This window comes from Parasteatoda tepidariorum, chromosome 5, assembly GCF_043381705.1.
Source record: "Parasteatoda tepidariorum isolate YZ-2023 chromosome 5, CAS_Ptep_4.0, whole genome shotgun sequence".
NCBI lineage: Eukaryota > Metazoa > Arthropoda > Arachnida > Araneae > Theridiidae > Parasteatoda > Parasteatoda tepidariorum.
This window is the reverse complement of record NC_092208.1, coordinates 36,172,051-36,190,285: the sequence shown is the minus strand read 5'-3', so window position 1 is coordinate 36,190,285 and position 18,235 is coordinate 36,172,051. Positions and strand designations below refer to the sequence as shown.

At 29.7% G+C, this 18,235-nt stretch overlaps 1 protein-coding gene across 1 annotated transcript in view; it reads left to right on the top strand.

Annotated features, from left to right (window-relative positions):
* The window catches only part of LOC107447884 (uncharacterized), an 86,903-nt gene extending 78,187 nt beyond the window's left edge, over nt 1–8,716 (top strand). The window contains exons 22-26 of the mRNA XM_071181291.1: nt 77–170; nt 4,234–4,282; nt 5,326–5,384; nt 6,713–6,785; nt 8,433–8,716. Coding sequence (XP_071037392.1) covers nt 77–170; nt 4,234–4,282; nt 5,326–5,384; nt 6,713–6,785; nt 8,433–8,600 — 443 coding nt within the window. The 3' untranslated portion in view covers nt 8,601–8,716. The remainder of the gene's footprint in view (nt 1–76; nt 171–4,233; nt 4,283–5,325; nt 5,385–6,712; nt 6,786–8,432) is intronic.
* The last annotated feature ends 9,519 nt before the right edge of the window (nt 8,717–18,235 follow it).

Below are 18,235 nucleotides of genomic sequence, written 5' to 3'. Positions count from 1 at the left end.
ATATATCATTATGATTATATATGATATATATGATCATATAAATGATGATTATCTTTTACACTGATGTTCATTTCAGATGTAACTGAGAATGGTATGTCAGTGTTTGATACATCCGAATTCATACCAAAAATCGATGAGTGTGTGAAAAAGAATTGTGGACCTGCTTGTTAGTAAGTTTTATTTGATAAATTTTTATAAGCAACTAATTATAACACTACGGCAAACTTACGATTTTTGACTGATTTTTTTTCACATAAGTGTCTTAGATATTTTTTAAATTTAAGGCACCTAATAGGGTCCCTCATCGGACAAACAATGAATTAGTTCACTTCCGTTTGTTGCATTGTAAAGTATTTTATAAATCTGATCAAAAAACTTCATTCTACTAAAAATGTCGGTGTTTTGACGCTTAAAAGTGCAATATTAATTATAAAGCAACGAAATTAGGAATATTTTATTTTTTCTGTGAAGTCAGCTCTGCTTGATAGAATGGAATTAGCGCACAGTATATTCAGGGCATCAATAAATTACGAACAAAAATTAGCAGTGCGTGTGGCGTACTGCTAATTTTTGTTCGTAATTTATTCCAAGGTCAAGTTGTAAGCTGAACTTCGCCCAGGAGGTTTGTGAATCCTCATAAAGTCATTTATAAGAAGATGAGTAGTTATATGGTCCTCACTCAAAAGCCCCACACAGTAGAGGATATGTTTTGGGACGCCAGTGTTGACGCGAACTTCGTGCACACACGATAAGATTTCTGTCCATCAGTATATGTAACGCTCCCTATATGTCCACTCTTAAGCCTAAACGTGGAGTTCTGGACCACTCTATCACTCCTAATCTTAAGGGCATTACCAGTAGTTTTCCCGGAATACCAGAAGAGGGACAGAGAAATGCTCCATATCTTTTGATTTGCAATTTTAGAGCTTATGATTTTAGTCAATCACTTTTAATCCTTACCAATACACTCTTAGTCGACTACAAATCAGTACAAATTAGCAGTAGTATAGTTTATAGCTTATTTAGACAAAAAAACAGTTGAGTTAGTTCATTTTCAAAGTCATTATAACATCTACTAGTTAGTTAGAGTTCAAACAAAGAAATATTTAAAGAATGTTGCGCACTATATTCCAATTATCAAATCAGTACAAGCAGGTTAATAAATTACAGAAACATCTTAATCACAAAATTACTTTTATTCACATTACAAAGTAGATTATGCACACTCTATCATTTTAATTATGTTTCATAATTGCCCCAATTTCCGAGAAACTCGATAATACAATTTACTCAATTAATAAAAGTATTTACTCACTTAAAAATCAATTCGATCGTATCAAGAAATGATCATTATTAATTCCATGCCGTTTCTCGCCAGCCATTTTGTTATACAAACACTATTTATCAAATTTCATCAGATATTAGCACAAAATAATCCAAAGTTCCCCTTGATAATAGTTCTTTTTTTTCAGTTTGAAAGATGGTCACAATACACTAGACATTTAAAAGATAGTTACAATGCACTGGATGGTCACACAAATACACTGTTTTATACCATTACTTTAAAATCAAACATTTTACTGGAGCAAACAAATATAAGTCATACTAATCTAGCAACCTGATGCTAAACAAGAAATGAGTAAGCCTCTTCCTGTATGTTGGGTTCTCCAATAGAGAAATCTAGACTGTCACAAACTTAATGTCGCAAATGTTATAACTGTAATACACAGGCAATTATTCAGGAGCCACGACAGAAAAGACATTTCAAAGTCAAGAAAGTCACTGTAAATTCATCTCCAGGGGAACTAACTGAGGTCCCCATTATAGAGCGTTTTGAAATGTTAAGACCTAAAAGAAATTTCTCATGCTGCAACCTTAGCCACAACCAAACTGTTACTAAGATATTTCCTTGATTGCGCAGCCACATCTCCATTTCATTTCTAGCAATACATTCATCGACTTTTCAACTGCGATGAATCGGTTAATGCCTTCTACTGTTTCAGCGTATGTATTTATCGGATGACGCTGGCTCTTGCTCTGATGGGTGAGCCTTTTGCATGGTGGTTAGATCTTCCTCTTATGATCTTTAGTTTGATTACCGCAGAAAGTCAACAAGTATATATTAAACTTTCCCCCACAACAACTTATTTTCTGAAAATATTTCACACTTTCCGATTTGTTGATCTGATGCAATCACAAATCTAAAACACTCTTCTTGAGGTATTGGACTTTATCCCCTCCTTTTCGGAAACAATTCATACACCGATAAATACTAACATTTTAGTCAAAATAACAGCGTTGTGTTTTTTGCAAAATTTTTCACGAACATCTATAGATTTTTGCTTCTTGAAGCTGCTATCTAAATAAATAGAGGAGTGTTTTTCTATAGGATTTTGTAAATGAATTTTCAAATAGAAACCGAAAAAGGAACACAAAAGGGATCATCTTGGTGAGAGGATACACGTGCCAAACAAGGAAAATAATCTTTTTAGAGTTTAAGCATAGAACATAAAGGAGCAATACCTTAAGAAGCTGAAACACCTGGCCCACCCCAGGAAGTGGCACATGGAGAAATTTAACTCGTCGCTGTGACAGGACCCTCAGGAAAGAAGACGCAGGTTCCCATCGACAACCCCCTGCCTTAGTCCCTGGTGGTCCTACCCTGGCAACTATTAAATTTAAAATATTACCTCAAATGCTGAAATGCAAAATAATTTAAAACAACAAAATATAAATCCATTAAACATAATTTAATTTACATCCATAACAATTGTGACGTGTTGTCAGTTGACTTCATGCCTGGTTGCCGTTAGGTAAGGCACAGTTTTAATATTGGTTATGCTAAGGCTTTGATTTGTATGAAAATCATAACCTCCCACCAGAAGCTCCTACAAGCTACGATAGGCATTTTTTTCTTCAAATAGACAGAATCAGTATTACAGAACCAAGCAAAATACTTGGATAAAAAAAAATCAATTGTAAACATGTTAAAATAATTAAATAAATACAATTAAAATGGTTGAGACAAACAGAAGTCTCGAGAAATGACGCGAGAAAATTCGAGAAATGACATAATCACAGAAGGTATTCAAAATAATTAGTAAAACAGAACTGCCCAGATCATACAATAGGTAATCATAAAGTAAAAGGTAAGAAAGTTAAAAAAAAATTAGAAAAACAGCCTAAGTTAAAAATAATTAAAAATTTGTTCATCAAAAAAAAAAAAGAAAAACCTTAATAACTTTTGATAAAATGGTCGGATTTTCTATGTTTTAGCATTCAATCTTAATACTAAGAGAGCCTAAATTTAAATATTTCAGTTTGTGAATTAATTAATTTAGGATATAAATTAAGTCACGACATTAGATGCACTTTGAATTGACATAGGATTCGTTTCCTCAAACAATATGCTTTCAACGCACAAAATAGCTGCAATATTGAAAGCATGTTCCAATAGTGGATGAAAAACAGTCTAAAGCTTCCGTCCCTTAATCTTAATTTCCCTTTTTGCATATTTTGCCATCTTTATGAAGTTATATTTTTAGCCATTTATTTCTCAACAACTATTCAACCTACTCCCAATTCAATGAGCAACTTCAAATTTTAGATTGTGGTTTTTAAAATTGTGTAGATTAAATTGGTGAAAAAATTTGTTATACTATATTCTAAAAACTATATTCTAAAAATATTTGAGTATTAGAAAATTCGATAGTACAAAAGTAATAAATAATTGTAAAAAAGAATATTTCGTTACCTTTTAATTTACCTTAAAATTTTCTTTGGATAAAGAAATGTTATTATTTTGACCAAAAAGTTATTCGCTTCACTAGTTCCGGAGATGATCAAAACACACACAAAAAGAAACTAGCATAAAGTGACTAAAATAATAGACAGCATATCTTCACTGAAGAATTGTTACTGAATATTACATACCGTAGCTACACCCATAATTTAAGATCGAGAAAAAAAGTTAATCAGGTATTTTCTTTCTCTAATTATTCATTTATTTTGCTTACTGTGATTGATCACTGATAAAATTTTTGAAGTTAATTATTTTATCTCGTTACATGCTTCTTCTAGTGCCTGAGTAACAGTAAAAAATACGCCAGACTAAACTGTTGAAAAATAATTTTATTTAAAAATTAAGTTACAGTTTCTTAGAATTAAAATCATTTTTTTTTGTTCTTGATCTTTTTTCGTAAATATATATGATTTCGTTTGTTTCATTTTCAGCGAAGAATCGTACGAAGTGATAAAAGATCTAGAAGATGTGCAAAACGAGGCAAGTTTAGGTTTTAACACAAAACTTTATTTAATATTAAAAACACCTACTACAGAGTTTTAAATCATTTGATAAACATTAACAAAATTAAATGAGTAATTAGTTTTAAAGAATTCAAATAACAGTGTTTCTAATTACAGTAATTGTTTACTGATATTAATTATAAGAGAAATACAAATGCAAGGTTTTATGAAAAATTTTAAAAAAATTTGTTTTTTATTTGTCTTTCAAGGAGTACATAGCGCAAAATAAAAAAAAACCTGAATAACCTTTGATCGAATGAAAGAATAAAGGTTCAATATATAAACAAGGTTCAAGGTATTTATAGGTTCAAGATATAAACAAGGTTCAAGGTATTTACAGGTTCAAGATGTAAACAATATTTTAATGCAAATCTGGCAAACAATTGTACTAATTGTCTAAATAAATACTTTTTTATGGATTCGGAACTCGCAGAATTTGACTGTTTGTGCAGCAATCTGGAAAATCAGGTCTCAATAGTTAAATAAAGGGAGCTATCAACAGAGCAATTTTTCCTTATTTTTGCAATTTTTTTGTTCTTTTAGTTCGAATTTTACTTCTTTAATCGTACATAATAAACATTTTAGTTTCCATACCATTAAAGATATCGGTTCAACCTTTAATTTAAATACTGGTATTTCGAGCCACACGACGAAAAGTTGCTCCAGTTTTAATAAGGTGTTGAATTGGACCACATTACAACTCAAGTTGAGTTATAATATTGAGCATTCTCGTGCAAAAAGTACGACAGTCTAGTTCAATTTTGCATTTTCTTAAGGTTGCAAATAATTTGTAGGATAATATGATTTAAAGCTTTACCGTGCATTAAGAATAGTTTACAGAGGGCAGACTTAATGTATTGAAATATTTTGCAATAGACAGTAGGGCATAATTTCATAATTTTTGTAGGGCATAATTTTTTAGCTTTTTTCTTGGTGCTCTTTATTTTGTATTTTCTTTCTGAATTTCAGCTTTTGAATTAAATTTTTATTAACGGTGTTTCATTTATCTGTTTTTTTCAGGGCAACTGTAATGCACATTCGAAAGATAACAAACAGAAGAAACAAAAATCAAACCTAATGTAAGACAGATAATAATTTTAAACTTTCCAAAATACTCTAAAGTTTAAAACTTAGATTAAGAATTTTCATATTTTGTCGATTTGTCTAGAACACTCTCTGCTTGTAAGAGTTCTTTTAGTAGATGTCTTAGAAAGTATATAATGCCCGGATAACCGTTCCCCAACCGGTTTGTTTTCCGACTACGATGTCATCAAAGATAGCTGTAGTTTGACAGCGAACCATAATCAAATTTCAAAAAGGAAAAACGAAAAAGAGTAACTGTGGTAGTTTTATTCATATGTCAAAGGGAAGACTTTTAAAAAACTCGGAATCCTAAATAGAACACGTACCTAAAAAATCACATCTACCACCCAATATTTAAGTATTTTAAAACTGTTTATAGAGCTCCTATTATTATTTTCTCAAAAACTTTATTATTTTGTATTGAGCCATGAAATAAAAGTTGCTTTTAAACAAAATATTCCTAAACAAATTTTAGGCCTCTCAAATCGATCTCAATCAAGGAAAAAAAGCATAATTTTGATTTTTTTATTTTAAAAAATAGGACTCGAAAAAATTTAGTATTCTACGTTTTTATTTAACGTTTTTATTCTACGTTTAAAAAATAACGATAATGATGGTCTTTATTCAGCTTAAAGAAATATTTTTATTTGTCTAAAGTTATAAATCTTATCTTGAAGATACGAAAATTAAATCTTGAAACTATGAAAGTAAGCTGAAAAATGTACAGATCGTACGATAAAATGTGAAAATTTAACTTTCGATTATAAATTCGAGAATTACTTTTAAACATGCAGAAAAAAACTTACAAGTCGACTAAGTTTTAGGCATAAAGACTATAACTTGAAATTTGTCATGGGGGAAGAAATATTAATTCAAGGAGGGAAAAGCACTTGTACAAGATATAATCAAAAGAATGTAAAGCAGAATGTCTGTATATAAAATTGTATATGAAATATATTAAACGAAACACTTGAATTGCTTCCAAAATTACAAAAATGGAAAAGTGGGAACCGTTCATGGGCTAAATCGTAGGCACCCATTTTCAAGACTCACAGACGATCATTCACGAGTCTTGAAAATGGCCGCATATGATCGAGTGTTCGACAAATGTTTACTTTTTCCATCTTTATAATTTTTGTAATTAATGAATTTTTTTTTCAAAACAGCGCTTATGATATTTTTTCTTCCAAAAATATTTAGTAATAAGCTGCATCGTCAAAATCTTGAATCTTCTTAATTCCCTGTTTTTAATCATATCGTTTGTTTAACACTTACCAAGAATTTTTTAGGTTAAAATTTAAAACTTTATGTGCATTTTTTTCAGTCATAATATAACTGTGATTATTAATTTGAATGGGATGCCCACCACAACTTATTCTTATAGACCAAAAGTTGAGGTAAATATTTTTTTTTGTTACTCTATATATGTCTTTTATGTACTCATAATATAGATGTCTACTACTATAGATGACTTTTGTACTATATATGTCGATATATGTATTATATATGTCTATATACTATGTACTATATATGTCTTTTATGTCATTATGTACTTATGTACTCATAGTACATAAATGCACTATTTTTATACCATTTTTGATATCTTGAATCTTTTTTGTTCAATCAAGCTACCATTAAATTTAGTCATAAAAGCGCTCTGGCGTCAAGAAAATATTCCAACAACATGCAGCAATTGATGATTTCTCGCATTCGTGATTACGGAGATATGTATCGTGTTCCATAAGTTTACATTTTAATGCGCATTGAGTTTGTCTGATGTAGCAATGGTTATCATGACAATACATATGGTAAATTCCCCAGTGATTACCAAAAATAGAAGGATATCTAAGAGACTTAAATTTAAATTTTTTAACAGGCCTATATTAGACTTTTAAACCAAAACGAGAGAACATATTAGTAATTTTATTACAAATAGATAAAAAATGGTAACGTAGCACGTTTTCTGTAAGGTTTAGAAGAAAAGGGCCATCTGCGGGAGCTTCATTGTTTCGATATTATATACCAACTTGGTATGTTATATACCAAGTTTCATTCCAAAGTGAATTTTTCCTGCCTTCTGTCAGTTTAGGTCAACTGTTCTAAGAAATTACTTAAACCAAAAAAAAAAACTGTCTGTTATATAAACTGCTAAACTATCTTCAATGTCCAGTTAAATTTCTTTTGACGGTTTTGAAACCATACTACGTTTAAATGGTAAACAACCGTATAGTTTTTTATTCATATTTTTTAACAATACTAGTTATAAATGGTTTCAAAAAGCGTAAGTATAAAAAAATGTTCTTTACAGTAAACTTATTAGATGGAAGAGTGACTGAAACTTTGTGGCTGAAATATATTTTTAGAGAATTTCGCAATATCTCGAGAACTTTGAAATGAATTAAAGCTTTTTTGCACAGATTTCTGAAACTTATTTATACAAAATAATTCCACCCAAGATTTATTTGTAATACTCTTTCATTATATTTCATCATTTTATTCAATAAAAGTAGAAACATTTCAGAATTGTACAGTTTTTTACGTAATTTTAAAGAATGCAATTTAATATGGCAAAATCCAAACTTTGAGCTTAATTGTTGAAAAAGTACTTGAAAAATCAAATTTTAAAATTCGTTTTCTAAAGAACTATACTATCGATTTTGCTCAAATTTTGTATAGTATAAAATTTTGTATTAAACTTAATTTTGTACTCAAATAAACACAATTTCTATATTGAACTTACATTCCTTAAAATTAAGTACAATGATATTATATAACGAAATATAATGAATGAAACGTGATAAAATAGTATAGAATGAAATTTTACCCTATAGTTTAAAACATAATTTCTGGAGTCTTAAATTGCTGTGCATTTTTTTTTTTTGATTACCATTGTGTTTAAAACAACTATAACATTTCGATGACTAACAATTTGGTCATTTGGTGTAAGAAAGAATTCTTTGTCAAAACATAAGCATGTGAGTTCAGGACCAGTTCTAACTATAATACGCAACATTTGAAACGTATATATTTATGTGTATTTTCAGAATGTGGAGTTTTGGAGTAATATAGGAGGCTACATAGGAATATGGCTTGGAATATCTTTAATTGCTGTGTATGATTTTTTCGATACAATAATTGGTATCCTTTTTCATCTTTGTCAGAAGCTTCAAATCAGGGCTAAAAGATTTGTGATACGAATTTTGAAACGTTAATTTTCTTGGTATAAATAATTGTATACTGAAAAATCTATCCTGTATAAAAACATGTATTAAATGAATGTTTGAATAGATTTTCAAAGAGTAAATAAAAGTTGTTTCAGACTTTAGAATGCGTTTTGTTTTGTTAATGTTCAATTTTCTCTTTTTTCTTTGGCAGAAAAGGTATTTGATATTTTCAAAATGATACTTCAAGACCTGAATTTCTTTTTCATAGTGTGTTATCATTTTTAATGTATATTTTTAGAATTTTAGTGATTAAAAATAAATAAATTTAATAATAGAGAAAAAATTGGCAGAACTGACGCTTTGAAGATACTGATCTCGGATAAATAAAACTATACTGACTGTTTTATGCATCTTTTTAGGGGAAGTGGGATTTATTTATTTATTTACATATATAGACACGTTTTCTGTAAATGCAAAGAAATGATTAAGAACTCCATTTAGACTGAAAAGCAGATAGAGCAAGTTGGTGAAACGTAGTAAGAATTTACATTCAGTGTGATAGCTGTATTCGATCTTCTTGCGTTCATGCCCCAAAGCGGTTAGAAAAGAAACACCGCATGAGTAGGAAAGCTCCTTGAATTTATTGTCAGTAAAACAGCCATACATTATTGGGGCTTTGATGGCGAGGGGGATCGTTCATCCACCAAACGCTCGGAAGCATAAATGTAGAGTGTTTAATATCTTTGTATTTTTTCTCTAATTTTTGTGAAGTCCGTTTTTTAAAGTAATAAGGGACGAGTCCATTTTTGTGTGCATAGAACACAACTGCCTGTACATGTAGTGAAACCAAATTTAGTTTTTTATTGTCATACATCCACGGAATCACTCTCGCTACCTTCACTTTACATAGACGTTTTACCCTATAAACACCCCTATAAAACAAATACTCTAAAAAAAATCATCATTCTATGTATTTATTCTTTATTTATTATTGCATATATATACACAGCCCAGTCACATTAATGTGGCCATCTGTCAAAAGCCAGAATAACCATCTTTGGCAGAGTGGAACGCTACGAGACGTGCAGGAAGAGAGTCAATTAGGTTTACTCTTAGTTGCTCCTTGGTTCATCTGGGCGGTCAATTGCTCCACAGTCTATTCGCCCGAACGCATCTCCGCAGCCTTCGTTCGCCTCTGCCATCTATAGCCATTGGCACACCCCATGTGCCACGCCGCTGATTTTGGATACTGCCATTTAGCCATGCACGTTATGTTTTTACCAAGGCAGCAGGCGAACAGTTAACAAAATTAGCCGTCTCCGAAATGCTTACCCTTAGCCCGAATGCCAATAATCATGCCCTTTTGAACGTCGGATAAATTGCCACGTTTCTGCAATACATCAACGATTGAAATACTTTCCGATACCCTAAGACATACTTCATATACACTCCAATGTAATGTGCTGCCACCTGCCTTCTGTGATTGGTTATTTCACGTTGACGTTAAAAGTAGATGGTTTTCACTAATGTGACTGGACTAAGTATATACAGGCTTAAGAGCTCATCACAAAGTTTGATTTATTATAAGCTCTTGTCAAGTTAAAAAACCTCACGAATTAGAGAAGGACATTACAGCGATGCAATTATCGTAGCGAAGAGGGAACTGATTCGAATCTCACCGTATCCCTTGATATACCGCATTTTGATGCTCTTCTCCATCGTGTGTTATTTGTTCTTTGACAGCCTGCATATGTATGTGTAACAATAAATAGAAATATATAAATAACAAAACTAAATATTCATATATAAATAAATAAAAATAAATAAATGCATATATATACATAGTTGAAACCGGGTTGGGGTGGAATTCGAAATCCCTAAATCTAAGCTTCCATTTAATGATGTTGGGCCAGCATGGTACGTTGCATTTAAGCTAATGATTTAGTTCAGGTTACTGATTTAGTACACTTTTATACTTATAAGTAGGTAATTTTAATAGTTTCAAACGTTTGTGGAGGTTAGCATCCAGCTTTCATAGAAAACAATTAACCGTCCGAAAACAAAGTTAATATATGAGCTTATTAAATGAAATAAAGGTTATCAAACCGAACATTTTTGCTTTATCTCAAATAATACAAAAAGTGATGAATTTACCAACTATTTTGACAAAATTATCTAATTTTACCTCATTTACTACCGAACAGCGTGATAATCAAATCATATCTGTAATTTTACTGAAATATATTACCAAAGCACTAAAAGAAAATTACCGTACTTTTTTGGAGTTCCCATGGAGGCAGAATATTTTTTCAATATTTTATTTATACGAGGTCACTGCTAACAGCTCCATCAATTGGCCTGTGGAAAATTCATTTATATCATCATATGGTTTGTTACAGTGTATATGTAATAAGATAAAGAGTAAATTGTAAACAATTACGGGTCAAATTATGATAAAAAGTATTGGTTTCCTGAGTGCACCATTTGTAAAATTCATTTTACATTAAAATACATTTTAGCCCTAAATTGGACTTAACAGTGAAATGGATATTACCGTAAAATTGTTAAAAATAGATTATAAAAAATTATAATTAGGCATTTATTAGGAAACACCACATGTTTAAAAAAAATTAATTGTAGGAAATTTTAAATTAAGTTGTCGTGAAACGTGAATAAAGGTGATAATTTCTTTACCCTGAAGATGTACCTTAATCCACGATCAAAGCAACTTCTGTTTATTGTACCGAAACAATCGTCTATTTTATGAACTTCTTTGTTGATAGATAAAATTTCATTGATCTTATATTGCTTTCAATTGGAAAAGACAATGACATCAAACATAAATGTCTCTAACTTAAATTTAACTTTAAGTGGATAAAAGAAATTGGGCGATTCTTTTATTAAGAAGAGATAAACATTGCACCTATTTTAAGGTTTATTACGTTAAAAATACGTTATATATGGGTCATTCTCACGAAAACTGTCATTTTTCAGTTCATAAAATCCCAAAAAAGTAAAGTGAATAAAAAGCTCTGAAACTTTTTATATTAATAGAAATATGTAATGGCATTATAAAGAAAGTATATATCCTATAAATTATACTTAATATTTAAATTAATTAATTTTTTAAATAATTAATTTATAATTAATTAATTTATAATAATTAATAATTAATTAATTAATTTAATAAATAAATTAATTAATTTAATAAATTAATTTATTAATTTTTTAATTTATTTTTCAAATTAATTAATAAGTAAATTAATTATTTTCACTATTTAAAAAGTGAGGGAATGACACTAATAGTGAGGGAATGATATTTTATTTTAATACATGTTTTTATCTAAGTTACATCTACCTAAAGTTTGAAAATGATAACATACTAAGTATATCTAATATTTATTATAATTTAGTCTTATATATTTAATAGTTTTTACAGGTTTGGGAAATAAAATTGGCTGGCACGATTGAACAAAAAAAAATTTAATAATATACTCATCTTGAATCATTCCCTCACTTCAGCGTCATTCCCTCACTTTATACACTAGTGAGGGAATGACGAATTCAATAAAATTTAAAAATAACAGTTAGGCCTAATTAATTTCTGAAGTCAATCACATACAATTATATTCATACAAGAAAGCAACATATAATTATCCACTTTCTCGATGAAGTTGTATTTTATTTTACTCTAAAAAATGACATGAGGGAATGACAAATGTAAAAAATTTTACCTGGTTTGATTCATTCAAATTTATTCCACAGCAAAGCTTCTTTAAGTTGAAGATGGAAACATACTGCAATTTTGTTCTATGATGCCAGTTGTTAACTTCTGAAGTTTTTATTAAAATATTTTTATTCTAAGAAGATTGCAGGTGATAAGAACATTGTTGTGAGGGAATGACGCGAAACACTGGGGACAAAGTTTAAAATAGTGCTGTGTTAATATTTTTATCAGAAATTAAATTTAAAATTGATTTTCTGAATTCTATATTTCAGTATTCTGAAATAAAAAACACGAATTTGTAAAAAAAAAAATTTTATTTCAGAAACAATTTTTTTCTTTTTTTAAATCAGCAGTGGGGACAAGTGAGGGAATGACATATTGGTATATTTTAATTACCTAAAATAAATAAAAAATAAAAATTGATAATTTTATTTTTATTCTTTTGTTAGCTTGCATTCTGAAGGACACTTTCCCTGAATTTTTTTTTTTCGTAAGCTGTATAACAAACATAAAATATACTGGGGACATGAAAATGACTGTTTTTGTGAGAATAACCCATATATTAGTGTTAAGATTTGTACGTCATTTTTCAATTCCTACTATTAGTTCACACTCTCCCTGTATCTTGTTCAAATTTTCAATCACTAATAAAACACTTTTAATTCATCCCCTCAAATGCATTTTTTAAGCTTATAATGGATGACACTTGATGTTAATACAGTTTTTTTTAATATTAATGAGTTAATTATTTTAATTAATTAATTTTAATTAATTATTTTTAATTCATTATTTTTAATTCATTATTTTTAATTCATTATTTTTAATTAATTAATTTTAATTAATTTTAATTAACTAATTTTAATTAATTAATTTTAATTAATTAACTTTAATTAATTTTAATTAATTAATTTTAGTTTTATATGGGAGAAAAAACTGCAATTATTTAATAAAAAATAAGTAATAAAAAAATTTTCTTCGTTGACCGAAGTAGGAATTGACCTTTAAAAAAAATTTATATTACTTGTAAAAAAAGTTAAATTTAAATGACTGAAAATATGCGTTAATTATTACAAAGAAATGCATCATTTTCACCTCGTATTAGAAATGCATTGAATTAAGCTTTGATAAACAAGTGTAGTAATTGCATTCAAAAAGTCTTAGAAAAATAATACCAAAGATGTGATTCAATAGGCAAAAAGTAAAACACGGAGTATGGATTCTGAACTAACGACCATTCTCCTAAACAAAATATTGTGGCAAGATTTCTCAGATAGTGGCGGATTGGATAGAGAAAGAAAAAAGTTTTTTTGTCAAATTTTTTAACTTAATATTTCGTCAGCACAAATTAATTAGCATATTTAAGTTCAATCACCTGAGCTCAATCTAATCTAATATATATGATTATCTTACGTGGCTCCCAAATTTTGGCTGTATTTCTTTTCCACCGGTGGCAACGCTTGCTTTGTTTTGTTTACGTTACTACTTCTCTTACACGGCGACAAAAAAGCCTCATTACAACTCCCCGAATGGCAATGCTAGAAAATCGACCAATGATTGCCGCTAAAAATGTCACATGCCAAATCTAGCTGAGGTGGCTCAACATATAGCGCTTTTGAAAACGGAAACTGAAATAAAAAGGGAGCATCAGCTGGGGAAATCTCATACTATTAAGCTAGGCAGAAGTGAGTAGTCTTTGTCAATAGATCTCTTTTTTAGTATTTTGTCGAAAGTGCTTTTTTTTAACGAATTTATATATTACGAATTTATTTGACGACTTTTGATTTACATCACGAATTATACTATAGCGCATTTCTAATAGGTTTAACGAATTACATGTAATTTATTTGAATTCAAATTTATTTTAATGACTTAGTATTTACTAAAAATATGTAATTTTTTTTTTAAAAAAAAGTTTTTATATGGATTTGAATGATTGTTTTGAATTCTTAGAATTTTGTGCATTTGTAATGTACCTAAGTTAGTAGCGAGTGAAGCGAGCTTGGTTTGCGAAGCAAACCTTATAAGATTGCGTAGCAATTTTCGGGGGTTGGCGAGCGCTAGCGAGCTGGGGGCGCACCCCACTAGTTACTTTTATTGCTGGAAATTTTGATCATTAGATGAGAAGATTTTAAGGCGCCTCTTTTTAAATTTTGTGCTCTTACAATTTTAATTTAATTTCTTTGCAGGGATTAGTTAAATTTTGAATTGTGCTTTAAGGACACCTTTAATACTTTAGATGCTACACAAAGATGTCTTGAAGCTGTGGCACGATATTCATGGAAATAATGGAACAGTGTTATTAATAAAATCCTATTAAACTGTTCTTCGGTGCATTTTCAAAAGCCAAGTTAAAAAGAACATTTAGATAGAGCGCCGAATTCAATATACACTCAAAAACATATTCCAACGTTAATTGCTTAAGAACATGTAGGAAAAAAGCATGATATGAACTTGGGATTTTATTTTATTTGTACTTATTACATTTTTCCTAACTTACTTAAGTGTGTTTCTTAAGTCTGGATATACTTACTGATAAAAATATCTGATATTGAACCGTTATCTAAATGATTTTCGTTTTACTAAAAACTGAAATGTTTAATAATCAAGAAATGAATCAGAATGAAAACTTTCAGGATATGTGTTAACTTTATTAGAGGACATTTATGCATGTGTTTTAAACTAATAAAAGATTTTTTAAGGTGGTATAGTTTTATTTGTTTTCCTCCATAAAAGAAATGGTAAGTTGCATCAAATGAGATATATTTACCGTAAAGCTAATAATTTATTGTATGGAGAGTTTTGGTATAGACTGAGTTATTAAGGGGTCCGATGCGAAAACAAAATGAGTTTAATGGACTTAATTTCAATGGTTTGGGAAAATTTTGCTTCGGGAAATATAGTTGCTTTGATTAATGCAAAAATTGGGCTAATGAGTGAAATTAATCGTCTGTAATTTCATTTTACCACCGTAGTTAAACAACTGACTCGATGTTTGAGTTAACGACTATCATGTTCAACTTCGTAGCCTTGTAAGTTTGAGGTCTTTTTGATAGAATTAACCAGTATTTGTGTTACATGAAGAGAAAAGCCTCCAAAATTCTGCAATGGCTAGCTCGGGGTACTCTAACTCATCCGCCTACCACTGAGGATACATTTAACGTCAGCACTGTGGTTATCGACCAGCTATTGTTTGTATTCGAACCCGAGTAATCTCATTGGGAGGCGAGTCCTCTATCAATCCGTCCTAGAAGAGAGAAGGCCACAGTACGGGTTTATCATGAATAAGAAATTTGATCTTATAGAGCAGGGGTTTTCAACTGGCGGCCCGGGGACAGTTTAATGGCATTTAACTCCGTGAAGTTTATTTAAATGAAACGTTTTTCAAATCTATATTATGATGTTAATATCAACAATACTTATAGGATGCATACTTTAGACCGTGAGCCGCAGTGAGTTATTAAAAATTGGTTCACTTAGAGGGGAAAAATATAAAAATAAACAATGATAGAAGTACTTAAAATGGCCAAAAGGGGTCGTTTTGACCATTGCAGGAAAAACATTTATTTTTGAAGTTTCATGACTGTTTTAGATTTTAAAAGACTGCAAATCTCGATAGGAAGATGCTTTGTAGAAGAGAAATTGGGATACATTGCGTTAAAAAAAATTGCCATGGAATATTTTTCTTTAAATTATATGGATCATAGACTCGATACTAGAAATATCGAATACTAGAAGTATCGATACTCGAAGAAATATTATTCTTATTAAATGACTAATTCATTATTGAGCCTGAATGAAACTATATGCAACCTGATCATTAACAGTTATTTTTGGTATAAACCTAGGCAACATTTATTTCCATTTCGACCTCTGCTTTTTTTAACATAAAAAATCATTATTAATAAACCACTTTTTTTGTCATCTTTGCACTAATTTGTTAGTGATCTTATACTTTCTTAACGTATTGGAAAAACAGCAGTTAAATAAATAGAAATATGCTTAAACTTTTGGCTCTTGGCATTTCCGGCAAAATTAAATTCCTAGTGCACTTTAGCATCCAAATAGAGTCTCGGTGCTGCCATCTAGTGTGGCAGAAACTAGACGTCCAAATTAACATGGCCAACGGTATCTCACCTATTGTGGCGGTCCCGAAAGAGTGGATACCACTTCTGGAGAACGTACTAGTTCTGCTCATGGGGAAGACTGATTGTGGAGCTCATAGGAAATAAAAAAGAAATGCTTAAATTTTTATGAGCGAAAATTAAATACATTTTAATAATAAATAAATTTTTAACCAGAAAAAAGGAAATGTTACCAGTTAAAAAATCTCGCATTTGGGCAGATACTTCTAATGATTGAACTCAATGTTATTTGATTAATTTTAGAGTAGATTAAATTTCCCTTCAATATACATTGCTAGAGATTTCTTGGAAGAAATGGTTAAAAAACTATCTATTTTATTGTTATTCTACCATATTAAAACAAAACAATTAAATAACCGTAAATAAGATGACATTGAAACCGTTAACCGTGAAGAAAACCATTTATTAATATCATCTCCTAATACAGTTAACCCCTTAACGATCGGCTAATTTTCAAGTAAACGGTCATAAAAGTGTCTATTTTTTTGACTTTTGTATTTGTATTACGTATTTGATTATTGCTGACATCTAGTTTAAAATAAACTTACTATCTACAATTACCTTAAAAATATCCTGATACTGCCATCTGGTGTGTATTATGAGAAGAAAAAAATTTTTCCGGGCAAAAAAATTCATTAGTTTTATTCTTACTGTCGCGTTACTACTGAACACTCCAGTCCGTCAATATCACGAGAGCGAGAAATAGAGGACGAAACCTCATCCCGTCATTTTCACGGGAGCGAGAAGGAAAGGGTTAAACAACCAAAATTTCATCGCACCAACTTGGCCTACCTAATGAAGTATTTTTGTTCCTTGTCTGTAGGCACATATTATAGCGGAAAGGGATAATCTATCAATTTCATGACTAATAACAGAGGTTCGAATCACAGTGTTGACACCAGAATATTTCTTCCACGCTATTCAACACAGGAAGATGCTAGTCGCAAGCGGTTAAAGGCCGCAGTTTTGTATTTATGATTTTTTAACCATACTAGTTGTTAGCGTTTTCAAAACCATCAAGGTAGAAAATGTTCTTTACCATAAAATCTGCAGTTAATTGGATAGACTGACTGTTGCTGGATGTTTTACCATAATTTTGGAATGACAATTTTAACAGTGTAACATTAGAATGCACTATAAAAAAGAAAACAGATTTTCTACGAATAATTCTCACGGAGATGCAAAAGCAATGCACATTTTACTTAAGATTTTTAAAAATTAAAATAAAGTAAAAAAAAGGTAAATAAAGTAAAGCTTTGAAATGAAGTTTAAAAAAAAGGTAGGTTTTTAATAAGACTTTATTATTTGAATTTTAATTTTTGTTTTCCTTCGATTGAATATATATATATGAAATATTTTGAACGGATATATATTTGTTCAAAATGCTTATATAATCTAAAAGCAAAATTTCGGCAAAATGTCACAAAGGATTAAAATTTAAAATCTATTATTCAAGTCAATCTTTAAAATCTAACATATCATTAAAGACAATTTGAAAGGTCTATTATTAGTATTTGAATATTATTTTTAATTGATAAGATTTTTTAAAAAAATTGAATTAAAACAGAAATTAATTAAACAATTTTAGAGTACATTGTAGAAACGTAGATCGCAGTTTAAAATATATGCCTGTTAACATTTTTATGCACTTTTATTCTCGTAACAGATAATGACTATTTTAAGTTTAAAATTAATTCCAGGTAAGCAACAATGACGCATTCAGCTATCAGGTAGCTATGAATTGAATAAAGATAAGAAATCGCATGCTATTCTGTAGATAAATGTTGATAAAATAATAGATCTAATATCAAATT